Source organism: Miniopterus schreibersii (genome assembly GCF_964146895.1).
Source record: "Miniopterus schreibersii genome assembly, chromosome: 16".
Lineage (NCBI taxonomy): Eukaryota > Metazoa > Chordata > Mammalia > Chiroptera > Miniopteridae > Miniopterus > Miniopterus schreibersii.
Genome location: NC_138116.1, coordinates 24,652,845 through 24,680,109, shown reverse-complemented (window position 1 = coordinate 24,680,109; position 27,265 = coordinate 24,652,845). Strand labels below are relative to the sequence as shown.

The window sequence follows — 27,265 nt, the reverse complement described above, 5'->3', positions numbered from 1 at the left end:
TTTCCTTAGGACCAGGCTCTCCTGAGATTCTCTCTTGCCCCCTGCCCATCGCCCTGGGCCACCACTGGCCTCTGGCAGTCGGTAGAGCTTCATGGTACGCTGCATGGTCATATTTCTGCTCAGGTGGGAGAACTTCACTTCAATCAGCTTCCGTGGGTTTAGGGACCGATGCCAGTACCTGTGGGGACACAAATGTTCTGTCCTCAGACGATTCTGGTAAGTCGCATTAAGAGGACAATGGCTACTTTCAACAATAAAGATGTTAAAAAAACAATCATAAAAATAAAATGACAAAGCAATGTACCAAAAAAAAAAGAAAAAGACAATGACATGGAGATCCCCAGATGGCCAGCAGGTGGCATGAGATACACATTTCTTGAGCCAGTGGCACTGCCCTACTCACCCCCCCACCCCCCCCATGAATGCAGAGCTGCCAGAGCTCTTCCTGGATTCTCTTTCTCCCTGTTTTTCTTTCTCAATTTCAAAAGCAACTTCTGTCACAGTAGTTGTCTGGGAAGAGCACTCCCCACTGCTGGAATCAAGTCAATGGAAAAGACTTACAGTTCTCTACAAGTGTTCACCCTCCTCCTCCCTCCTCTACTGCATTTTCCTGGTGTTTGTACTTTTTAAGTTCTTGAGGCACAAACTGTGATTGTTTCAAACAACTTTCTGAGTAAGAGGTTCTCCTTGGGTCACATGGGGATCAGGCACCCTCTCTCTGGCTCACACAATATTCAAAACAAAATTAAGCCAACAATTGAAAAAACTTTCAGACATTTACCATAAAAAATCCAGATTTGGGTTTGTCCTTAAAAACTAAAACAAGCCCGGCCGGGCGTGGCTCAGCGGTTGAGCGTCGACCTAGGATCCAGGCGATCGGGGTTTGATTCCCGGTCAGGGCACATGCCCGGGTTATGGGCTCGATCAATGACTCTCTCATCATTGATGTTTTTATCTCTCTCTCTCCCTCTCCTTTCCTCTCTCTGAAATCAATAAAGATATATTAAAAAAAAAAAAAACTAAAACAAAATCCTAGCAGATTGATCCCTTATTTCTAAATAATAGGAATGAACAGGAGCTGAGAATGGCTAATCCCTTTGGAAAGGGTATGATGTACTTTCCAATCTGCTGTTCCTAACTTTACTCCTCCATGCTCCCTACCTGCTCCTGTGTGTACCCACAACCCCTCTTATCAGACACTAAAGAAGCCAGATGCTCTCAGGAAAGCACTAGGCTGGGAGGCAGAGCTGTGACTGACAGTGACACAGCTCCTCAACTAGAGCATACACGTCAGTACTTCTACGGCCTTGCAGGAAGAGACTATTACCTGCAGGTGCCGACAGGCTTTGGTAATACCACCCCAGCAGTGTAAACAGCTTGGAAAATGCCCTCCAGGTGAACCCGCCGGGTTATCTCACGGATTAGGACTGGAGCCACCCTCTTGGAGCGCAGCTTCTTGTGGACACACAAGAAGTTGATCTCCACCATCTTTTTTTCTCTAAAGAGGGAGAAAAAAAAGTGACAAGGCTTTTAATAGGTAAGGCAATCCCTTCAAGCACATGCAGGGACCGGGCCTTCAGCACAGGCATATGTTGTACCACCACCTGCGCTCCACAGTCAGTACTTGGACTCTTTCCCACTGCTCTGCTCCACCAGGCAAGGAGCAGCTCTCACCACAACACAGGCTCTACTTCAAAGGTTAAGTGGGACTCAAGCAAATTGCTTTATTTGAAGGCACTGCCAGCATCTCCCTGTTGAATCTGCAATGGCAGGCTGGGGGAATCCCACCTTCAGCAGACAGGGTAACTCACAGAGTAAGTCAAGGGTTATTCTAGGATTGCAAGGGTTATGACACCAACAAGAATCCACAACCTGCAAGTCCAGAAGACTATGGCAGATGGTTCTGACATTTCCAGGGAGAATGAAGAGCAGAGCTTGAAGGCCCCATGACGAAGTGAATGAGAGTTACACTGGCTCCGGCCCACTGCTGAAGCTGCTCAAGTGCATCAGCACGTGCCTTGTGTGAGTGCAAACACTGAGCTCCTGTTCAGGTAGTGCACTGGCCCTCAGGGTGACCCTCTTCCAGCCCAGGTCCCAGACAAGAGAATCAGCAACAATTCAGAGTAAAATAAGCAGTTCTTACTATGAATTTCTATTCCCAGGGCCTGAGTTCCCTCCCTTCATGGGACCTTCCCTTTTTCTTTTGTGGAAGGTGTATGTACCTGTACCTGTTTTCCTTCCCCTCCCTCCCAGACAGAGCAGGATGGTGGGGACGTGGGAGTTGGGGGATGGTGTTGGTGCTTACATGTCATAGATGTGGATGTTTGCTGGGATGGCGCTGATAAACCCAACCAGTTTCCGACTTGAGACCACTCGAACCCCACAGTGCCACTGGGGGAGCCAGCCAGGTGGCCGGAGAGCCCTAGAAGAGACAGGGGCTGCGGTGCTGCTTGCCAGCGGGCAGGGCAGGCTATTTGGGGTCCACAGCTGAGTTTGGTTCTAACTTTCTGCTACCACTTCCCTGGAGGTTAGCAACTAAATTCCCTTTAGGGCCAAGCCCTCTAGACACAAATGGAATTGAGTCATAGCTCCTTGCTGCTCAGCCCACTTGGCCTACTTACCCACCCAATCCAAGGCTGTCATACTGAGGTTTATATCCGATCCAATTTCTTTGTGCTCACTCACTCTGACAGCGTAAGCCACAGGACTGGCCTCCTTGGCTCCGAGTCCTGTGGATCCCATGGTTGGAGCCGATTATGGAGCCCCTGGAGCACCAGTCTGTACCTGCCCTCTGGGCTCCATTACTCCCCTCTTCCTATCTGCCTGTTCTTCCTTTTCCTCCCCCATCAGGCAGCCCCTCTACGTTTCAGCCTCATGCCTCTACCTTCCGGGATGTTAAATGCAGCCTAGGATAATGGATGGCTCAGCCAGGCAAGGCCATTTTCATACAACCGAGCATACGAACGAACTAGATAGAAAATGACCCTTCCTTTTTTATTTTTATTTTTTAAATCTTAGTAGCTTTCATTGCTCTTTCCCTTACATAAAGTCACCATACAATAGATGATTTTCTTCTAAGTAATAATTCCACAAAGTTTCCCTCACCCAGTCATTCTGTCTTAAATAAGCTTTCGATGCTAAGCTCCACTGGAAGCAAGTCTCCTTCAGATGAAGAAACTCAGAAATTACACACTAACTTGCCATTCAAAGGCTGGCTCAGTGGGGAGACGAAAACTCTGATGCCCTGTGGTGGTTCTGCTCTCCGCCTTGGCCCAGAACCATAAAGCGGCCCTCACAACTCACCACAGAAGAAATTCCGGGGAGTAATCAAATCGGAACATGTTGTCATCATCTTCCACATAATTCTCATTCAGGAGGGTGTATAATTCCTTCAGCTGTACAGAAACAGGTGCTGCTTTAGAGGTATTCTGCCAGATGGGGACCAACTCCAACACCCTGGGGTTCCAAGCTTTTCTGAAGGACAAGGCAAACTACCAAAAACTATGTTTAATCTCACAAACCCTTTCCAGCCCAGGCACTGCAGGGACTCTTTTGGAATGAGCATCCCAGTTGTAACACAAAACTGAGCCACAAGGGGTACGGTGGCAGACTTAAGTACATAAAGTGGCAGACGACCAAGAATCATCCAACTAACCAACCACCCCCCGGTTAAGACACGGGAATGAATGAATGGACGAAGAAAAATGTGGGCCTGGCCTGTGTGGCTCGGTTGGGCATCAGTCCAATACCCGGTCAGGGCACATGCCCAGTTTGAGGGTTCGATCTCCAATCAGGACATATATGGGAGGCAACTAATTGATGTTTCTCTTTCTCTCTTAAATCAATTAAAAAAGAAAAACGAAAAAAGTGTATTGACCTTGAGGAGCTATAGAGATTAAGTCTCAACCTGCCAGAGAAGCCAAGTGCTATTTCTGTGGAGTCTTGGGCAAACCCCAGAGGCAACAGATGTGGGGGCTCTTCTCAGACCTGTTTGGCTCAGCTCTTAAGAGAGTCCCTGAAGAAGGCTTGAGTAGAAGTTGTCTCCGTATGATGCAGGGCTCCCTGTGAAAGTGGCGCCCAATCCACACCTGTGGCCTGCCCAGGCCTACTCACCACACCACGGTCCCCCAGGTCCAAGGCATCCCAGGTGAAGCCCTGGGGCAGGGTGTAGGGTTCTTGGCGGATGTTGTCTTTGTCAGGCTCCACAGGACCATGGGTGTTTACCACTTCTCCTAGAAGAAGAGCACAGCCATGAGCCTTACCCTCTGCTTCCCAGGGGAGGGAAGGAGCTCAGTTCAAAAATCAACTAGAACAAATTCCTCCTGTCTCCAGGAGCCCCCCATCTGAAGAACACTCTGTGCTTGGCAACCACAGACCATCTCTCCAGCTATCCTTGGCCCCTAACTAAAGGCCAATTCATGGCAAAACTTCAGAACAATCACTGGGATCGAAGGTGGTTGGTTTTTGGAAATTCTTTTACATCTCCCTCTGGTTACCGAATGACAAACATTAATCTTGACTAATTTGGCTTCCTGCCTCCTGGTTGATGCAAAGAGTGCTGTCACGGCCCTGGCCCATCAACCTAGACGGATTTAGAAGGAGTTGCAACAAGACTGCTTTTGTGTCACCAGCAACAACAATGTACTGGGCTCATTCCTGAGCCAGATGATGGCATCTAGGCGCCAGGCTGGATCTTGGCCCTGCCAGCTTTAGCTTTTAGCAATGTGGGCCAGTTAACAGCTGCCACCAACTCGGTCCCTCAGTGTTTCAGAGTCCTGCAAGCGCCTTTAGGCTGAATCACTGAATCCACACAATGCTGCTGGGAAGTTAGGCTCTGACATAACACCCCTACCCTGGACAGACATCACTCCTCTGTGGAGTGTGTGGGGAGTGCCTCGGGGTGCTCAGAAGATACAGCCCCAATTCCCACCCACAGCCAAATCAGACTCATTTGATAAATGTTGGACAAATCAACCACTTAATTTTGGCTGCTTGAGTTACTTAGTTTCTACAATTCAGAGTTTACTCACGTTCACACCTGGAAGAACACAATGTTTAGTACATTCTGAAAACTGTGTCTTAAAAAGGAACCCACTTGGTACATTGTTTGCTCCTAGTATAGGACACTGTATACTCTAGACACTCATTTCATGCTTTTACTGACTTTTGAACTCCTGGCCCAAATATATCATTCTAATGTATAACGGGCAGCTCTCGACCCAGTAACATAAATTGGGGCAGGTGAAGTAGAAATGGCAACCTGTGGCTATGAGCTGAGGACAACACTGTCAGCACTAACAGTCTAACTCTTTCACTCAACACATTTACTGAACACCAACGTGCGTCAGAGGCATCAGACATCGTGCACCAGGATACAGCCAGGAAAAGACAAGGCTCCCGTCTCTACAAAATGTACCATCTTCTGGGAAAAATATTCAAGAAATGAGACATTACCAACATGGTAAGGGTCATTAACTGGAAACTACAGGCAACGATGGGGATAAAAAGCAGGGAAGCGGCTGGCTACCTATTTACAATTTGGCTCCCCAAGAGGTGTGCTTAGGAGAGAGCTGGTATTTTTCTTTCTTAGTTTAGAAACTGACCTTTTGATTTACTCATAGAGTAGCCCCTGTGAAGCAGTTTCCAATTCACTGCCCTGTAAACATTTTTGAGTATACAAAGCCAAGGGCCAGACCCCCAGAAAGTACTAAGATTTCTACTCTCATCTTATCTAGGTGCTAGTCTATTTTCCCTCTTAGACTGAACTTACACCTTTTCCAAAATACATTTAACTTCAGAATCTTTTTATTATTATTTTCCTAAATGATTTCCATGGACAAGATATCAGTGGTCCTCCCCATTGTACAGTCAGTTATGCACCACTTAACAATGGGATACGGCGTCCTGAGAAACGCATCACTAGGAGATTCTGTCACTGTGCAAGCATCATAGAGTGCAATTAGACAAACCTAGGTGGTCTAGCCTACTACACACCTAGGCTCTATGGTATAGCCTACTGCTCCTAGGCTACAAGCCAGTACAGCACATTACTGCACAAAACAACATGAGATTAAATCAAGCCCAAGAGAAAATGATGGAATCAAGAGACGTAAACATGAGATGTAGAAGGCTGCTGTCAGCATAACACAGCACACTGTTTTCAGCAAACAACTTTTTTTTTTAAGTAGAAAGAATATTCTCTAAAATAACAATAAACAATATAGTATAGTAAATACATAAATCATTTATTATCATTATCACATCATTACCAAGTATTACATACTATACACAATTACATGTGTTATACTTTTACACAACTGGCAGTGCAGGTTTGTTTACACCTGCATCACCACAGACGCATTATGCTACAATGTCACCAGGGGATAGAAAATTTTCAGTTCCATTATAGTCTTATGGGACCACCATTGTATATGTAGTCCATTGTTGATCGAAGTGTTATTATGCAGCACATGACTCTATTACAATAATCCCAAGGCCAAATCTTTTCATTTAGGCTGGTTACTAGGTCCTGCATGCAACAAGCATTTCCATTCACTCCTTCACCAATTGTTCATGAAATCTCAGGATATACCAGTTCTGTAGCAAGAGCTGGTAAACGAAGTGGACATAGGTGACTTTTAAAAAGTAAAATGAGCCCTAGCCCATTTGGCTCAGTGGTTAGTGCATCAGACCTTGTACTGAAGGGTCCCAATTTGATTCTGACCAAGGGCACTACCTCGGCTGCAGGCTCGATCCCTGGCCCTAGTTGGGGCACATGCGGGAGGCAACCGATTGATGTGTCCCTCTCACACTGATATCTCTCTCTCTCTGTCTTTCCTTTCCACTCTCTCTGAAAAGCAATGGAAAAAATATCCTTGGGTGAGGATTTAAAAAAAAAATGAGTCTTGTCCAGTGATGCCCAGGGTTAGAGCAGTGTCCTGCTACATCAAGGTTTCGCGTTCCATCCCCACTCAGGGCACATACAAAAATCAACCAATGAATGCAAGAATAAGTGGAACAACAAACCGATGTCTCTCTCTCTCTCCCTCCCCATCCCCACTCCTCCCTCCCTCCTTTCCTCTCTTAAAAAATCAATGAATTTAAAACAGTTTTTTTCTTAAAAAATGACATGATCTGAAAAGAGAGAAAAATTTTACTTGGGAGCACACAGAATTATTACATAGCCTAAAACATTTGCTGTTTAGAAGGCCTTTAAATGGGGAATTTAGGGTGACTTTAAACTTTTAAAGAATTCTAGATCCCTTTAGTGGAATACAATCTATACCTCTCCCAACAAGGTAGGGAGTATGGAAAACACAGTTCATTTGATATGCCTGAATTTTACAATCATTAGCCCCATTTCAATGGAAAGTATAAAGGCAGCTAGCTAAAATCACACTACACTAAGGGTACTCAGAAGTAGAAGGAGAGTAGCACCTCATCCACGCAGACCAGCTGACCCCTGTAACACATGGTACTTTCTATGGGCTGAGTCACAGAAACAAAGGGATCCTTTACTTGGAATTGACTGGCCATGGACCTAAAAGGCAGGCTGATCAGATGCTCAGAGTGACTGTTCTTCCACAAAGCCCCACACCATACACTGTCCAGAAGGCATGTCCAAAAATAGCACTGAGCATCACTGCACCTTCCTGAGTGTGTCAGGGTCCCTGTGAGCAACTATATGGCTTTCTCATGAACTTCCTGAAAACAAAAATGCAGCACTTTCTACAATTACAGATGGAGAAACTGAGGCAAAGAACAAAGAATAGCTGGACTGAAGAGGAACAGAAGCCCATTACCTAATTCACTTCATCCCCAGGTCCCACTGTCTATAAAAAAATGGAGCTAAGTTACCAATTTGCAAAGTCCTAATGAAAAATCAAATCAAACCCAAACCCCAAACCACACTGATAACAGGCTAAGATATCTGGTGGTCACCACACAATGTCTCCATGAACTTCACTCAGAGGCAGAGTGTATGACTCTGCATTCTTCCTGCTCCCTGTAGGGGAAGTCACTGGAACTGGTTACCAGTAATGCCCTAGGAACATCATTACTATGACCCAAACCTTGCTAGAGGGCTTAGCCAGTGGGCTTGGTACCTGCATGACTGGGACAACCCAACAGACAAAGTGGATGGGTTGGGACAGGGTACTGGAATAGTGCCTGCTTGCCGTTTCATGGCTCATAACCATCCAGGCAGTGTTTTGCCTGTAGGGGTGTACCTCAACTTACTTCTGGATTGTGACTAAGCTACCCAAGAACTGTAATGCTCCAGAGCAGAGCTTCTGAAACTTTCAAAGTGGACACAAATCCCCTGCAAGTTCTGATTCTAAAGATCTGGAGCAGGGCCTGAGATCCTGCATTTTTACAAGCTCTTAAGCAATGTCCATCCTGCTGGTCTGAGAACCACACTTCGAGTAGCAAGGCTCTGTACTGCGTAGTCCCCACTGCTGGAGTAGATGAATCTCCTTGGCACAGCTGCCCCTCACCAGTCTTTGGCCCTGTCCGGCCCTGTCTCCACCCTCTTCCTCCCCACCAAACATACTGTCAAGTCGCACTGTTTCTGCAGGGGAACAGTAACATGAACAACCTGAAGGTTATTCACATTTGGTGTTGGAACACTTTTTTCCCCCCAACACACTTACTTTCCAAATCACATAGAAAACAGGAGTTGGGCTATCAATGAGCCCAGAATCATGATGCATCCACTCCAGAAACTTTTTGTCAACAGCAACCCTCTGAAGCTAGCCATCAAGGTTAGCTGTGGCTTGGTCTCAGCAGGTATCTCTAACTGCTATGTCCAGCCTCTTATGGAATCCTTTTAGATTTTCTGCCTGCCCCACCCTTTAAGAGTTCATTATAGCTTTCTTAAGGGGTGCCAACCAAACCTGCATATGGTATTCCAGGTATTGAACCATTACTGTTAAGTAAAATGTCAAATTCCTTTGCATTTAGTAAGCATGCATTGGCAATAGATAAGGGGAAGAGGCTGAGGACTTGGCCATTCCAGGATTAAACATTTGCCCAGATAAACAAGAGAGTCTCTCTATAAATATAATCTATGTAGGAAGATAGACTCACGGGCAGACATACCCACTCATCATGTGCCAATGCATTGTTTTTCTCTGTAGATTTGTACTGGATGACGATGGACTAAAAGAACCACTATTTGTTCTCAGTGTGTGCTACTGTGTAACGATAAGGTCCCTGAACAATAGCCCTTTCTATACTGCACTTTCAAGACTACCCTCTAAAAAAATAACCACCAAGGCACTCCAGGACGCTACTGTCCTCCCTCACAAATTCAGTGTGGAACCCTTAGCAGAGCTAAGGCACATCCCTTGCCCCCACCCTCGACTAGGGAGGAAAGCACATACATACCCAGTTTGGGGACGGGCTGTGTGTCCCAGAACTGGTAGCTTCTTTTGCTGGCCTCCTCCATTGTTTTGGCAGGTCCCTGGCCCACTGAAAACAGTTCAATCGCCTTCTGTATTTCCTGGATCCTCTCTGCTGGCAAAGGGTTCATCTAGATAAGACAAAGTCAGGGAGAGAAAAGGACCATTATGTTATTAAGCACTTGATTAATTACAGGTTCAACACTTAAGGGGTACAACTCAAAGAAGGGGTGTTATGTCCTAATCCCAGAGGTAACATATTGTACAACTGTAAAAAGTTTTTGACAATAAGCAATATGATTAGTGGGTGCTTCCTACAGGGTTTTTCCCCTTCTTGTGATGTTTGATGGCAGAATATTGCTCAGTGTAAAATTCCAACCAATGTAGACGTGTAATACACATAGAAAGTAAAAACCCAACAATCTCATCTCTCAAATATAATCCTGTCATCAAGTCTTAATTGGGGAAGCAGAGTGAGAAGAGGCAAATATAATTTCAGACTTTTTTGCATTCAAGTTCTAAACAAATACACGATTTCAAAAATGGAAATCTGATCATAGAGTATTATTCTACAAACTGCTCTTCTTCACACACTATGTCTAAGAGACCTTTCCATGTGACCAAACAGAGTTGCCCATTCCAACTACTGTGCATGGGCCACAGTGTATTTAGCCAACACCCCACCAATGGGTATTTTTGTGGTTTTGTTCTTCCATGTTACAAACACTCTGTAATGAACTTTCTTGTACATCTACTTTTGCTCATTTGGATATGTATTCCTGCAGGCTTGCTAAGTCAACAGATATGTACATTTGAAATTATAATATATATTGTCAACCTGTGCTCTAAAAACAGATTAATAAACCAATGAAGAGTGTTTTGAGAATGTATGTTTCTCCAGATTCTCATCATAAGATTTAACAAATCTTAATCTCTGCCAATCTGGGAGAAAAAAATACTGCTTTAATTTTAATTTCTTTCATTTAAGTTTAATCATCTTTTCATACACTGAACATTTATATTTTTTCTTTGTGAACTGCCAACTCAGTTCATTATTTTAAATGGACTGATTCATGTATCACAAATATTTTCCCAGTTTATTATCTTTTGACTTTTACAGAGAAGCTGTCAATTTTCTTAATGGCTTCTGGGTCTTATGTCAGGCTTATGATTATAAAAATATGCATACTTTTTTCTAACATTACTACTTTTTTTTTCACTTAGATTGTGGAGGAAAGAAAGACTATCAACCAACATATTTACATTGCTTTGGGAGGTAGGATTGTCAACATAAGAAACATTTAAACCTATAGAGAATTTTTATGAGTTTATTTGAGCCAAACTGATGACAATTGCGGAGAAGCAAAATCTCAACGGAGAAAGTGCTCCAGAGAATGGGAGTTTTTGCACCTTATTTTATACAATACAATCAAAGGAGGACATGAAAGAGGTTACATGAAATCCACTGGTGATAGATTAGGGAGGCAGGAGAAAGCAAAAGGGGGGATGATCTCTGGGACTGGATAAAAAGTAAACCTAATAGACACATACTTCTTTTACATTTGTGGGTAAAGGATAGCAGTTAACAATGAACACAATAACAACAACAAGGGATTTTGTGGTCTCTGCTCTGGTGCAGTGGGGATTACCAAAGGTGTGTTACCTTAGATGCAAAAAGACGATAAGACAGGTTCAGTTAAGGTAAAGATTTCTCAGAAAGATACTACCTAGGACATGACTACCTGCCATGGCTTGCTTTTAGTTAGAAAGGGTTTTTTTCTGGGTTTTTTGTTGTTGTTTTGTTTTTTAATTATGTCTTTATTGATTTCAGAGAGAGGAAGGGAGAGGGAGAGAGATAGAAACATCAATGATGAGAGTCATTGATCGGCTGCCTCCTGCACGCCCCCTGCAGAGGATCGAGCCTGCAGCCTGGGCATGTGCCCTGACTGGGAATCGAGCCATAATCTCCTGGATCATAGGTCAATGCTCAACCGCTGAGCCACACCAGCGAGGCTGGTTAGAAAGTTTTAATTTCAGACCATCCTATGAGGTTACTTTTTAGGTCTCTAAGCTTTTAAGGCCCACCATGCAGGCCTCCCCTTAATTTGCCAGGTTTACTATGTGGCCCCTTTTTCGTCCACAGAATTATAAGTGATTTTAGTTTTCTTCCTCTTGCTATGTTTTCCCCCCTAAATTCTCTACAATGAACTGCAGCACTCTTGTAAAGAGGAAAATGGAAAAGCTATGTAAATGGTGTTTTGTTAAAATTTTCTAATTTCAAAGGGAACCATTTTGATATAGGCTCAAAGTTAAATCCCCCTGGAGTCACTCAAATACCCATCACTAGACGAACAAAAAAACAAACAAAAATCCTTAAAGCCAAAGAGCATGGGATTGGACTAGAATTCCTGACTGAAAAAACCTGGGCAAGCCACCTCTCTCATCTTTAAAATGGGAAGATCCCCACCTACCTTGTAAGGATGTTGAAGTGCCTGACAAGAACTTAGTCAACACTGTGGTCAATAATGGTGGGGTTCTTTTTCCATAAGGGGTTTGATATTGAAAATAGTAAAAAATTACTTGAAGCCATATCTCAATAAGATAGAAGACTGAAGTTGGAGCATACCATTTGAGGCATAAAGCAAAGTGTAAGTAGACTAGAATGAGACCAAATTTCTTGTGAAGCTTATAAACTGTTTGAGAGGCTAGTCTAAAAGAGAATTACGGACATGTTTTGAACTTCCCCCAGGGCCTACCTTAAAGAGGAGAGTACTAGCCCTGAGGTATGACTCAGCTGGTTGGGTGTGGCTCAGTTGATTGAGCATAGGCCTGTGAAAGGTTGCCGGTTCAATTCCCAGTCAGGGCACATGCCCAGGTTGCAGGTTCAATCCCCAGTTGGGATGCGTATGGGAGGCAACAGATTGATGTTATGCTCTCATATCGATGCTTCTCTCTCCCTCTCCCTTCCTCTCTCTCTAAAAAAAACCAATAAAAAAAAACACATTTAAAGAGGATAGGACTAACCTGAAATAAAAGGTTTTCTTTTTGAAATGTTGTTTTATTTACACAACAAAACATTCCTTACCTATACGTCTGGGTCCAGTCTTAGGTCATAAACTCTAGGCCAATGGTTCTCAGCTAGTGGAACTTGGAAACTGACTGTGGGACTCATGATTTTCATTATAATGACTATGGCATTAAGAGAATGCTTGCAATATATAAAGGTCTGCCTTAAAAGAATAGGTCTTGTATTCCCACAATGGTGGGGACTTAAGATGGAAAAGGCTGAGAACCACTGCTCTAAGGTAACAGGAGCTGGAACAATGTAATTACTCTCCGTCTGGCACCTTGCAAAGCACCACATGCAGTTATGTACCTGTGCATTCTCAGAAGGCACCATGCTTGGGAGTCAATGACTAAACTGCTGTGTCTTAAGGTATGAGAGCAGATTCATCACCTAGATCTAGGGCAGAAGAGGGCAGCAGAAGGATCCATATCCTCCATCTTGAAGTAATACCAGTAGACACTGTCAATCTAAATCATTCCGATACATTTACCCCAAAATGCTCATCTGAAAAATCGACTCTCAGTCGCAAGAAAACAGAGCCTCCTTGTTACCTTCATAGGCTGATCCTGGGCCGAATCTGTCTCGCTGCCTTTCTCTTTCTTCTTTTTTTGTTTCTTTTTCTTCTTTTTGGCTCCAGTGTCATTGGCTGGACTCAAACCACTGTAAGACAAGTAAATACCGATGCAGGGTTTTTTAAAAATCATCCGTTTTGGGCTACACTGACAAAGAGCTTTCTGTGGAGTCAGACTTCCCTTAATCAAGCCTGTTGGCTTCAGAAGCAGACTAGAGAATCCAGGTTCCCAGAAGGGGCATTTGGAGGACACCAGAAAACACAGCTCTCCTCCCATGCCCATCAGCTCCCAGGGACGGAGCGCTATACAAGGAATGTCCTATTTGTTTGAAAGGACTGTTTGTATTCTCGCTTTTATTTTATATATTTATTTTCTTTAGATTGTCAGGTTGCTGGCACCAAAGGCAAATGATAATTGTTAACAGGGCTTTCATACCACCAACACATCCTTAGAGCCCTAAATTTAAAAGGATGACAGCCAGCCCAGCCGGGCGTGGCTCAGCGGTTGAGCGTTGACCTAGTATCCAGGCAACCGGGGTTCGATTCCCAGTCAGGGCACATGCCCGGGTTGTGGGCTCTATTTCCAGTGAGGGGTGTGCAAAAAGCAGCCGATCAATGACTCTCTCATCACTGATGTTTCTATCTCTCTCCCTCTCCTTTCTTCTCTCTGAAATCAATAAAGATATATTTTATAAATAAATAAATAAATAAATAAATAAATAAATAAATAAATAAATAAATAGATGACAGCCAAAAGCAGTCTTTGTGGAAACCCTTCCTCACCCCTATTCCCACCCTCTCCAATGCCTTAGGTTTAATGAGTTTCCCCAGCTGGATCTAAAGCACAAGGCAGTACTGGAAAGGGAGGAAGCGACAGGGAAAAAGGTAATTCAACATTGCTGTCCTCTGTGTCCAAAATAGTCAAATAATCACAAAAAATGCCTAAATCAGGCCTGCAAGATTGAAAACAACTGTCAGCTGGTTAAGAGTGGGTGATCACCACAGGCAAAATCCAGTACTAGGAATCTTGGGAAAAGTGAAGCACACAGCCATTCCTGCCACAGAGATTACGTGAAATGTGCGTGAGTATAAACGTGGTAATGGGTACTTCTTCATGCCATTTTCCTTCTTTGTGATACACCCAATGAATACAGCAAAAACAGTTTCTTAGCCATATTTAGGTTTCCTACCATCTTTTATCATTTTCTGTATTGTCTCCCAATATCTTTAGTGAGACACAAATCATATATTATACTGTTTTTTTGACAGTTTCAATTCATTTGCTCTGAAATGTTTCTCCCAATTCTTGATTTTAGGAAGTAGTTTTGACTCTGGGTTTTCTTCATTATATTGATGAATTTTAAGGTTCACCTTGCAGCTTGCTTTTCTAATCACTGCTATTATTGGTTTCTGCCATGTCTAAACTGATGTTGGCACTGCCAGCCTGGGAGTAATGCCTGGTATCACATTGCCATCCTCCTTGGAATTCTTCCATCAAAAAGTCAAAATTAATCATCTACTAGTTTCTTATGCTGTGGGGTCCAACCTCTTATCTGGGTTCCCCCTTGCATTTTCAGGCCCCAAACCTGCTTTCATCTCTTGGGTGGAAGGAGAGGTAGAACAGGGAGGCTCAGGATCCAGGGATGGGAGTGAGAAAGAAGGGCTGAAGAAGAGTCCGAAATGAAAAGAGATGGAACATGGGAGCCTTTCTCAAGGAGTGGCTGCCATCCAGCATACCACCTGGGCCCCGTCACAAAGCTACCTGCCCAGAGCTCTACTGGAACTCTAGGTGAAGCTCTACTAAGCCTTGGCTCAAGGACATTCCCACCCGCAGACCACCCTACTCTTGCCCAGACTGTGGCTGCGACTTCAGCTATTCCTTCCTCCTGGTCAGCCACAGAGGGGCCCAGTCTGGGGGGCAGCCCTTACCCTATGACCAGGCACCCTCCTACCTATTATATTAATGAGACATAGAAGGCACAACTTGGAAGAAAGATTGGTAACATTCAGAGGGGGAATAAGGTGAACTCCTTAAAACCAGGTGCTCAGCAAAATCCCCAAGGCCGTGGCAAACAACAGGAACCATAAAGTCATTTATACCCTGAAGATAATTTTTTTCTTTTAATAACTCAATTTTGTTATCACACAGAGGTCCATTTGCAGCCTATGACAACTCTATGTGGTTTTCTTATTCCAGAGATATTCTCACTTCAGTCTCAGGATTATATGTAGCATGAGAAGGTTTAAAATCTGGTTGATGTTAGGAAACAAACCCACATTCCACTGTTGATACAATTTATAAATCCTCATTCATCTCAGTTAATGGAATGAATTCTCTGGTCCCTGTATATGAATTATGGTAAGAATATTTTTTTTTATAATTCTGTGGAAAAAAGAATCAAAAAGGTCAAGGTGAATGTTATATATTAACCAAATGGATACTTACTAAACAATTTCACATAAGGAAAAGAGAAAAAATTACTTCCTTCAACTTTATACATCTTCATAAGTGTGCAAAAATCACTAAAAAACTACCTTTCTGCCTTCGCCCTTGCTATTCAGTGGAGACCTTCTATGAAGCCATCTCCTCAACAACCCCATTTTTGTGGAAGGATCTTGGGCTGAATGCTTGTTCTGTTTTATGCATATTAATACAAGTGCCTGACAAACTCCAAGACCCAAGCTAAAACCACTTCCTTGTATTGGCTTGACTTTTCACATGCAGCTACTGAGCAACAATCTTGTTTCAACTTGTAAATCAAGCCTACAGAGACAGCTGAAGAACCAAGGGAAGTTTTTTTTTAAAAAAGTCATTTTTACTGAGCTACCAGGTATTGAGCCATACCCATGAGAACACATTATGAGCTCACCATGGTCTTACAGTCAACACCCCAAACCCCAAAAAGACTCAGAGAAGAGACTTCCAAGTAGCCTACTAGGGTTAGCTTTTAAGGTGATTATAATTATTCACAAGAAATCAAGCTCAGAGACACTGAGAGTAGGTCTTCAAGAAGCATTAGGAAGCCCAGCCAGGTATGGCTCAGCGGTTAAGCACTGACCTAGGATCCCGGGGATCGCAGTTCAATTCCCGGTCTGGCACATGCCCGGGTTGCAGGCTTGATCCCCAGCTGGGGGCGTTCAGGAGGCAGCCAATCAATGACGGCTCTCTCATGATTGATGTTTCTATCTCTCTCCCCCTCTCCCTTTCTCTCTTGGAAATCAATAAAGATATATTTTTTTAAAAAGGCATTAGGAAGCCAATATCATTTCATAGAAGAATGGCCTCAATTTGGATTTGGGGAGAACGAAATCAGGGGATCCCACCGAAGTCAGGCTATCCTTTCTTAAAAAATTCGGCATCATTTTTAAAGGGACCTGAAGTCCATACCCACTGGGTAGGTATCCCAGGGCATTCTGGGATTCTGCAAATTGACACAGAAATCGCTCAGAGTTCCCTGAGCCTGCTAGTCACCTTAACATACTCAAGAGCAACCAAAATCTTGGAATAAGCCAAATCAAAATCAAACTTCGGTTCATTTGGTTCCAAAATAATGAGCGGAGAACTAGTGAAATACACCCTCTTTTTTGGGGTGTCAGGAGAGTGATGTGTGCCTACAATGGAAAGGGAGGAGGGAGTTCACATAAAAATTTTGAAATTTACATTCTAAAGTAAAGTTGACCAACCCAAGTCATTAATGAACAACCTAGTGAACATGGGATGAATCAGCAGAATGACAGAACCAGAGGCCAAAATATTCTAAGTTCAAGCATATAAGAAACTCTATGGATGCTCTGGTAGAAAGTTAGGGCTGGGGGAGGAGATGGAAAATGAACCTCAGTACTTATTTCTAGAAAGAGAAATAAGGGTTTGTGAGTGGGTGGGAAGGAAGGGCAAGCTGACAGATGCCCAACAGGAGCAGGGAACTTCCAGACGACATGAGCAGTGAGGATCGTAACGTGGGCCTCCTCTCAATCCCACTGAATGACTAAATCCACTCAAAGGTGCATGGCTAAAGAACAGAAGCTGTTATTTGGAAGCTAAACCACCAGAGCTGGAAGGAATCTCAGGACCATCTGGCTTAACCTGTTGTTTACAGAAGAGGAAACCAAGACCCAAGATGTGAGGCAAATTGGTCATCAACTAACCAACTAGTACTCACGGAAAAACCACCAATCTCTAAAGATTTGGCCCATTCCTCCCTCAACACTACAGCCTCATCCCCTGTGAGAATTTGCCTGAGCATCTTGAAAGCCAAAAGAGCACTGTTTCATCACACAGGACCCTAAAACAAATATTGTGTATCAGAGGAGCAGGTATTAAAGGCAATGAGGAGAGTGAGCCATGTTTTATACAGAAGCCTCCCTCCTCTGCCTATTCTAGCTCTCCTTGATGCCTGACTTGTTTAAGATGATGATCTCCCAATTTAACACTTTATATATAACAATGCACTGCTTCCTGGCTTCCCAATGAAATTACAAATTTCCTAAGTGTAGGGACCACATCTTATGCGGCTGTTTCTCACAGCACTTCTGGTTGTGCTGAGCACACAGCTAAGAGTTCAACAAATAAGTGCCTGAATGATGCTTTCCAGGCATAGCAGACAAAAATAAAACTCTGAAAAGCTAGAGCTTAAAAAAGGGTCAGAAAACATCTGTAGTAATGTTTCCACAGGACAGCTGAGTTAATATTCTATGAAAGCAGTGGACATGCTGTACTTGTTAGAGCTACTGGTTAAGATTTTAAATTATCAACTTTCTTATTTGTTGTCTTCTCCCTCCTTAGGCCCTATACTATTCCTGTAAGAATTAAAACAAAAAAGCTCCACTCTTAACTACATCAAATGGTTCCAATGTCTTAAACACAGACCACAGGTTTAGCTTTGATTATGAGATCAACAGAAAAAAATGAGTTCAGAAAATAAAACTCACAATTTTCAGTCACTTCTTTTCTACCCCTAAAAACTGGAAATTAATTCTTTGGGCTAAAATTCAAAATTTCCAGAGAAACTTACTAAATAAATCCTAGCCTCTAATATCCTTTTGATTCCACTTTTAGACATCAGGAAATCCTTCTGCAGATCTATTTACTCATGAGGTATGATACATCCACCAGCAATCCTATTAGTTACTCAGCAGGCCCAAAGAGAGGTGAACAAAGTGGCATTTACAAGGGTGCCCAGGTAGAAACCACATGGTATGAATCAGTATCAGTTGCCTATCCTCCCCACTGCTGTGACTGCAGGAACACTTAATGCAAACTCTGCAAATTTCCTCCCATCAGTTATTTATATAAAAACCTGCTTGTGAATTCTACATGACAGGAAAAACAAACACTTTAGTACAGCAATCAAGGTACCCTAGGAAGCCTGTGAAAAACAGCAGGCTGTGGGAAGGGATTACAAAAGATTGCTGTTACTGCCACCCTCTGCCCTCCGTGGGATAATTAGTCAGAGTTTTGAGGGTGAACAAGCCAATTCCTGTCATGGAGGAAAACTGTTTTTTGTTGTTTTTAAGGGTCACAAAAGCTCTGATATACTCAATAGATTAAAATGAGAATGAGACAGAAATGTAAATTCTACATCCTCTGGGTTGGTTTGGTGAGGTAGACTGTAACCTGGCAACTCCAAGGTCAAATCAAATGCTATTCAGAGACCATTTTCAGGAATTTTCTGAGCAATGACTCAATGCTGGCAGCAATTTCACACACTAGAATGACTGAAAAAGACATTGGTCCATAAAGGAGAGTTTAAAGGGGCCAGCCACTTTCATCACCAACTGGCTTCCTAGTTAGGGTAAATCCGTGGGTTACTAAGTGGATACAAAGACAGGACTCATGCTCTCACAGAATCAGGATGAAGTCAATGCAGTAGGGAAAAGAAATCTGTAAGTTCAGAATGGGTCCTTCCAGGTGTCAAAGGGAGAGGTGATGCAAATCCCAAGCCTCATTACAAAAGCTAAACCAGTTATAAGTGAAGTGTAGCTGAGATAATCCATGCAAAGGGCTTAGCACAGTGTCCAAGTGCCCAGCACATAGTAATAATAGCAGAGAGGTAACATTTATTGTACACTTAACAGTGCATCATCCTCAGCTGCCTCTCAAAGTCGGCAGCAGTAGAGAAAATTTTGAAGGACTAACCCTGTTGAAGAATTTTAATATCTGTATGTGTATGTGTGTGCTCTCAATAGAAAACACCATGTTTTGTGTGCCCTAAATGCAACAATCACAAAAGCGCCTTCCTTGAGGAATTAGAAGAGAGGGTAGCAGGGTAGAGATTTCAAATAAACAGTTAAAGAGGAAAAACTAAAGAAGTATCCTCCTAAAGTTACTAAATCTATGGTCCCAAAATCTCTGGACTTCACAGGGAAAGGGTTAACTTAGTAAAGCTGGGAAATTTTGGAGTGAGCACATTAAACAATGTGAAAAATCAGCAAAACTTGTTTGCCATGAGCAGCAATCTCCCTGAAATAGGCTCTCATTTATTTTTCATTTCTTCTGCTTTCCAGTCTCTTCTCTTTGAAGCAGCTCTTGATTAGTTTCTTTTTAACTGCCACTTAATTGGGAAATAAAATTAGAAAACTTATTTGATATCAGTGATGAGGTTTCTTTTTTCATTTCTGCTTTGATCTAGTTTTGAAATACCAAAAGCTGAAGGCAGAGATTAAGAAAAAGAAACAAAAAAGATTCCTTCTTTCCAAGAGCTAGATGCAGCTATGAGCCATCAAGTAAATATGGAAAGAACCATTCTTGGAGAATCTGAACCATTAACAAAAAAAAGCAACTAAGGATAGCTTATGGAATTCCTTTAAAAAAAACCTGTTCTTTTCTGTTAAGTTTCTTCATATGAGATAACAACAAATAATTAGAAACTGAGGAAAACTTTTAAGAACTCATCTTAACCTGTCCCCATGGAGTAAAAGAACAGGAGAGAAAAGAAATATCCCTTATCAAAGGGTTCTTGATTCATGGCTTACCAGCATCTCAATGGTATCAATGACATAGCAAAATAAATTCCAGTCCTGGCCAGTGTTGCTCAGAGCACCGGCCTGTGCACCAAAGGGTCACAGGTTCGATTCCCAGTCAAGGGCTCGAAACCTGGGTTGCGGGCTCAGTCACCAGACCTGGTTGGGGGAAACGTGGGAGGCAACCAATCCATGTGTCTCTCTCACATCAATGTTTCTCTCTCTCTCTCTCTCTCCCCCCCCCCTCCCTCCCACTTTCTATTAAAAAAAAAAAAATCAATGGAAAAAATATCCTTTGGTAAGGATTAATGGCAGGGGGAGAGGGGGCGATTTCCAAAGCTTTTTCCTGTTCCAAAACACTCAGATAAACTTTACCTATTTGGTACTTCAAAATTAAAATCTGCCAGCTGATAAAGTTTATTTTTTAGTGATACTTCTTGGAAAGCCTTTCATGAAAAACAAACACGCAAATTAAAGCATATATGTAGATGAATCATAAACTGCAGGGGGATGTGGTATAAAGATGATCTTAGTCTGACTCTTCCTCTCAATTGCTCAGGGTAACTAACTTATGTCAGGCAAGTAATCGGGATAAAAATGCTGCCTTCCTTTCCTCTGCTGAGTGAATTTTTAAAAAAATAGCTGACAGAAAAACTACAGATACATCTATACATCTACACAAACACATACACACACATACTATATATGTATGCATGTGCACATATATGTTCATACGTACACATCAAATTTAGACTCAGCAAATGTTTAATTAGGAAAGAAACACATGACAAAAAAAGTCAGGAACTAAACTTATACACAAGGAACATAAGAAACTAGCACAACTGCATTTCCTATTATACCAGCCCATGAATGTAGCTCATTTCATTAGTGTAAAGCACTGTGAGCCCATCCTGAAAGAAAGACCTAAGAGAATAGGGTTAGTTTGAACTATTATTAACCAATTGCATACTTCAGAATCATTAGCATCACAGGGAGATATTCATTCCCCTTCAACTCTTATGTTACTTTTGAAAACACTTTAAATAATATAAGACAAGAAAAATTTCAAGATGCCAAAAAGCAGTGGAAAACTTCCACAGTAAATTGGAGGATCCTTGATTTCTGTAGGTATTTCACAAAATCTGTAGTAAGGTTTACAATGAGACTTAATCGGGGAATGAAAGTGTGTATGTAAGAAAAATCTGACACCCTTCTCCTCAGTGAGGAGAAATGAAACTCCACTAACACTGGGCTAAGAACTTTAACATCTGCAATTCATTCATCCAGCAAATACTAATTAAAGACACACTAAGGGCCAGGCATCTCAAAGACATGAACCTGTTCTCAGGCACCTTACAGTCAGGTGAGGCAGGAACTGGACACATACGTTATTTAACTAGTGTTATGATAAAAGCTACAAAAAATACAGTACGTGAGCCCTGGCAGTGTGGCTCCATGGTCAGAGTGCCGCCCTGAGCACCGAAGGGCGGCAGGTTCCATTCCCGGTCAAGAGCACATGCTTGGGTTGCAAGTTCAATCCCCAGCTCTGGTTGGGACGCATGTGGGAGGCAACAACACCACCACCACCAAAAAAAAAGAAACACCTTCAAAGTTTTTTAAGGTTACCACTTTGTTATACTTTAATAAACCAGAGCAGTTTTGCAAAAGATTCACAGATTATAGGGAACAAAACCCATTAAAGAGCTATAGACACTGGTCAGAGCAATCATCAGCAGAAACTGTACTTTCACTTCTGAAATGACTTTCTAACTTAACAACTCTCATCTATGAGCAGAATCTCTATTCAGAAGGACTGCACTTTCCCTTCTTCCTGTTCCTCCTATTTCCTCTTTCTCAGCTCTTCCATTCATAGGAACCTCCAACTTCAAAACAAGGCTTTTATTACATTAGATCTGTTGTGGGTTATAGCAAAAGAACATAGTCTTATAAAACCAAATTTGACAAACTTCCGTTTCCTCTACCTTCTTGTAATTTTTAATGCCAATTGAATATAAAAGGTCTTTTAACCTAAGGGTTCATCAGAGGTAGATTATAAACCACTTTAATAATCCTATGTTCTCTCATCTCTACAAGATTGCAGAATTTTTTTTAAAGTTTATCCAAAGACCTCAACCTTCTACCTTTACCTCCAGGAATACCATCAATACTGCAAATGACAAAACGGCTACGAAAATCAGACCAGACTCTGCCAAAGTTATACGTCCAAAACAGTCTCTCATGACTTTCCGTTAAAAACACATATATGTAAATATAGATGGGGAGAGTGAGCATCAGTGCTAGCCACTGTAACAACGTGGAGAGAGAGGAATGACAGGGTGTGGCTTACGAGAGTGAAAACTGATTTGGAAATAGAACTCAGAGCTCAAACGCCTGATACATTTCTTCTGCAGGAGGAACAAATAGTTAACAGCAGGCAAGACCCTAAAGTACAGGAGATGCAGTATTAAACCCACTCCCAAACGCTGTTGAAGAAGCATCACCCGTCACTCAATTTCTTGAAGCTTGAGGCTACTTCGCAAAGTTAAAAGAGCCAATATGCTAGCAGATCTAATTATATATTGTTCAGAAAACTTATGGATTATTTGGAGCAACAGACACCTATACATCAAAGCACTATTATACAGTAATTGCGTAGGGTTTATAAGGTGAGTTTATATTTTGAGATTCTCTGGTAGTGACATTTTACAACATAATTATGGTTTGTATAGCCTGGTTAATTTCCTCATTGAAGATGAAGTGCAGCGAAATGTTGTATTATTTATTTATTGCTGATCACGTTGTTCACACATCACATCTATAAGTAACATTCCCTTTGAACTGTACTGTTATGTTGACCTGTGTTGTGCCATCGAAAACCATCATCCTACTGGTTCGTTTCCCAGGACGCGCCTGAAGCACACACAGAAGAACTTTTATATAATAAAAGTATTGAATGTCTTCGGCTCTTAATACACTGAGCGCCCACCCTAGTAAATGACAAAGAAAGCAACCAATCGCCAAGGAGAATCTCAATGTCTCAGCCAATAAGAATATGGGGGGTGGGGTTACTCTAAGCTCCCGGTGACTTCCCCGCACCCCAGAGACCCAGGTGGTGGGAGACTGGACAGGAATTGGACTCCGAGGATCTCGTTACCCTCGGTTGTAGCTGTTGTCCTCCTCGTTCTCGCAATCGCTGCAGTGCTCATGGCCGTTTCCGTTCCCTTCCATCATCTGCGGCCGCGTAGGGGCCGGCGGCTTCACTGCTGTCTCACTCTCGTCCGCCATCTTGAGTCCCGAGAGCCGGCCTCCGCGCCTCACTACATAGGGGGTTCCTATTGGACAAGGGGAACTGGCGCTGTATTCTGGGTTTTGTAGTTTTTGTAGGGAAGTGGGCCGTAACTGGGCGCGGCTCTTTCCAGGGAAAACAGGAACAAGGTGGACTACAATACCCAGAAATTATGAGGGGAGGCCGTGCTAACGTCGGGGCCAGCACTACTCGGAAGCACTGGGCGTTAGGCCGCGCATTGAGGACCGACGCTCCGCGACCCGGAGATCATGTGGCATGCTGGGAATTGTAGTTCGGTGTAAGTTTAGAGTTTCGGGCGTGGAGGCTCCGAAATACAAGGTTTGACCTCATCCTGCCCCTTCTAGTGCCAGAGCCATAAATGAGCCGTTATTGACTGCCGTTAAGGACCGTTACCATTCTCGAGTAAGTAAGGGGGCCTGAGGCCCGCGGGTATGACCCACCGGGAGCCCGAAGGCATCAGGCTTTCTTAGAGGGGCTTTCCAGCAAGAAACTAGGTTGGCTCCTGGCCGCCTTCCTTACTCGGGACTCTGGGCGGCGTCTGGTGTTTGGTAGGTAAAGGCCTCATGAGAGGCGGTGGATTCTGGCATGCGGAGCAATGATTCTGAGCCAGGAGACTTGACTGGCTGGTCAAACCTTGCGCTCCAGGACCTGCAAGTACCGGTCTCCACGAAGTTCTTCCACAAAGAGTGCCCCTTTGTTTTGTTTTATTTTTTCCATCACCATTTATCCCCTCTATGCCCTGTTCTACCTCCACCCCTCAGTGTCCCTTTCATTCTCCGCAGCAACGCTCCACAATTACTCTTTATTGAGCCCTTATATATCAGGCTCTGTGATAAAGATTTTGAAACTTCTCCTTTAACCCACTTAACAAGCCTAGAATGTGTGCTCTATTCCCTTTTTTTTCACAGAGGAAGAAATGTGAACCAGACTGTTTGGCAAATTGCAGTCACATAGCTAATAAGTGACAAAGTCAGTATATAAATCTTAATCTGTCTGCCATTAGGCCCTTTTAATACTTTACCACTACAAAAGTCCCATTGTCTGATAAGTCTACTCAAGGAAATCAGTTATTAGAAGGTAATTGCAGCCTTGACTGGATGCTTCAGTCCCTTGGGTCTCACCTCTGTGATTGAGTAATCATACCTGAGTTTTGTTTTGTTTTTTAGAAACTTTATTCCGATGAATAGTTTGCAAACCAGGGAAATGCGGCGTCTGGTGGAAATCAAAAGTGTGTTCTGATACACCTAAGTTTTGAGGAGAGAGCCCGAGGACATGGTTCCCATTCTAAGAGATCTCCCATTCAGGTTGGGTTGTGGGTAGCAAGGGAAGGACAACTTCTTAACAGAGGAGAGTTCCTTGGCCAAAAAGGGAAGTGATCTTTGCCTTTGGGAAACTCTCAACATGGGAAGAGACAGTTCTCATCTGACTCAGGGAAACAAATAAAAGAGCTAAAGATTGCCAACTCTTAGTTTTTATATCAGTGGCAAGTGCAGAAGTAAATATGACCCAAATCAGATAATCTCAAGTCATTTATATTTGACTTCAAAAGGCAGTCAAAGACACCTGCTCAGGTTGAGAGCTGTCACCCACACATCTCTGCAGGGCCAAGACTGCTGTCAACCTTACGTGCAGCTTCAGGCGAGTAGAGGTCAGAGAAAACAATAGTAAAGCTTTACATGTGTTAGTTTCACCTATTGTAGCTATGTGACCTTGTGAAGTAGATAGGGAAGGGTACTTGAAGAAAATTGTGCTTGCAAAAAAAAATTAATAATCACAATGCCACCTAGTTGCAGAAGCAGAATCCACATCTGGTATTCTTTTTATTTTATTGATTTCAGAGAGAGGAAGGGAGAGGGAGAGAGAGAGAGAAATATCAATGATGAGTTTGATGTTTCTGCAAGATGAACCCATCTTGGTATAATCAAATGTCAGATAAGATCACCAGCTGTTGGGTCATTGATTGGCTGCCTCCTGCACACTTCCTGTTGGGGCTTGAGCCCGAAACCCAGGCATATGCCCAGACCGGGAATCGAACCGCAATCTCCCGGATCATAGACTGATACTCAGTGGAGAGCCTTTTCTGGGAAGTAAACAGGCAGTTTGAACATAACCCAGCTCAGAATGCAAATCCAAATCCAAAGTTCTGGAATTCAGTACCTCTGAGAATTTCAGAATTAGAAGGGACCTGAGAGAGGCTCTTATTCCCTCTCTCTTAGGATTTTTCAAGTTAGAATCCTCACTTAGGTTTTGTAGAATCCATGATTTCTGTATAATAAAATTTAAATTTCATGTTTCGAAAAAAATTGAGTATATGTGACATTTTTTAAAAAACAACCACTGGGTAACTGAATATTACCATATGCGATTTTGGTGTCTAACTTTACTTTTGAGTTCACAGTCACAGTGCAAGGTAGAGTTTCCTAAATTGGGTCTACATATTAATGCTTTCCTAGGGTTCCAAGAGTTCTCCTATTTGTCCCTCCCCACTCCCTCATGAGACAGCCTTCCTCTTTCAGACAGCTCTCATTGGTAGAAAGTTGGCCAAGTTTTGCCTTATGGGGTTATGTAGATCCGTATAATCCTGTGTCCTCGGTAGTTGTTACATATTCTACAATTAATAGCTGGTTCCCTAAAATTCTTATTTTTTTCAAGGTAAACATTCCTGGCTTTCTGAGCACCTCATCGCACTAAATAGCAGGACTCTCCCATCTAGCTCTACTGGCTCTTCCTACCCACCCGTTGTAGCAGGAGCATTATAGGAAGGAAGTGGGGTACAGCAGGGCCCGGAGGGTGACTGAGGGCTGTGCCTGTGAAGTTATGCAGATTCTGGAAATTGCTCCTCATGTAGATACCTCCATTATCCATTCATGGTTGTTACTGGGGATAGTAGCATATAGTTGTTAAGAGAACAGGCTTCAGAGTTGGGCTCCCTGGGTTCTTTTTTTTAAAAATTCATTTTAGATAGATAGATAGATATCGATTTGTTGTTCTACTATATTTATGCATTCATTGGTTGATTCTTGTATGTGCCCTGACCAGGGATCAAACCTTCAATCTTGGCGTATTGGGACAACACATTAACCAACTGAGCTATCGAGCCAGGGCCTTTCTGGGTTCTAAATCCTGGCTCTGCCTTTGTCTAATCAGTGACCTTAGGCAAGTCATTTTACCTCTCTGAGCCTGAATATCCTCATCAGTAAAACGAGACAGTATTACACAAAACACTTAGTAAAGTGTCTGGGGTAGTCAATACCTAATAAAGTATTTCCCTTCCCAGGAAGTCAGCATTACTACTGTGATAATCAAAGAAAAACTTTCTTATAATGTCTATCACAGATCAAGGCCCTTGCTGTACTCCCAGCATATCAGATGTCCTTTCTTCTAATGGGCCTAGGAAGACATGAGCCAGGTTGTGGTTCATATATTCAACACCTTGGAGTACTCATGACATGTCAGGCTCTATGGCAGGAACCAGAGAATCAGGGATAGAACAACATAGTCCCTGTCCTGGGTTCATTCCATGAGTTGGTCAGTACACAGTCTGACAGTTACAGAAGAGTATATAAAGAGAGCGGGGAACACAGGATGTAGCAGGAGCCTAGAAGAGGGACTGTTAACCTGGGGAAAGGGGTCCTGGAGGAAAAGACAGCTAAGCTGAGTTTTCATAGGGGAAGCAGACAAATGGGTGGATATTCTAGGCTGAAGGTATGAAAGTCCAGCTGCTTGAGAGTGCGGTGCTTTTGAGATACTACAACAAGAATGATGTGACTGGAGTTTAGAGTGTGATGGTCATTTTGGAAGTCAAGCCTGGAGAGCTAGTCAGGAGTCAGACCATGAAGGGATGTGGATGCCATGCTAAGGAGTTTGGCCTTTGTCCTAAAGACTCAGGAGCCGATGAAGATGGTTAGCTGGGAAGAGATCATCAAATTTTGTTGGAGAAAGATGGTATTCTAGGGAGC

General features: G+C 42.9%; 1 protein-coding gene across 1 annotated transcript in view; it reads right to left on the bottom strand.

Moving 5' to 3' along the window:
* Positions 1–23,307, bottom strand: part of NMT1 (N-myristoyltransferase 1) — a 28,538-nt gene extending 5,231 nt beyond the window's left edge. The window contains exons 1-8 of the mRNA XM_081116087.1: positions 23,154–23,307; positions 13,020–13,128; positions 9,388–9,532; positions 4,114–4,232; positions 3,304–3,395; positions 2,306–2,422; positions 1,328–1,498; positions 70–178 (exon numbers count right to left, since the gene is read on the bottom strand). Coding sequence (XP_080972213.1) covers positions 70–178; positions 1,328–1,498; positions 2,306–2,422; positions 3,304–3,395; positions 4,114–4,232; positions 9,388–9,532; positions 13,020–13,128; positions 23,154–23,284 — 993 coding nt within the window. The 5' untranslated portion in view covers positions 23,285–23,307. The remainder of the gene's footprint in view (positions 1–69; positions 179–1,327; positions 1,499–2,305; positions 2,423–3,303; positions 3,396–4,113; positions 4,233–9,387; positions 9,533–13,019; positions 13,129–23,153) is intronic.
* Between the last annotated feature and the right edge of the window lie 3,958 nt (positions 23,308–27,265).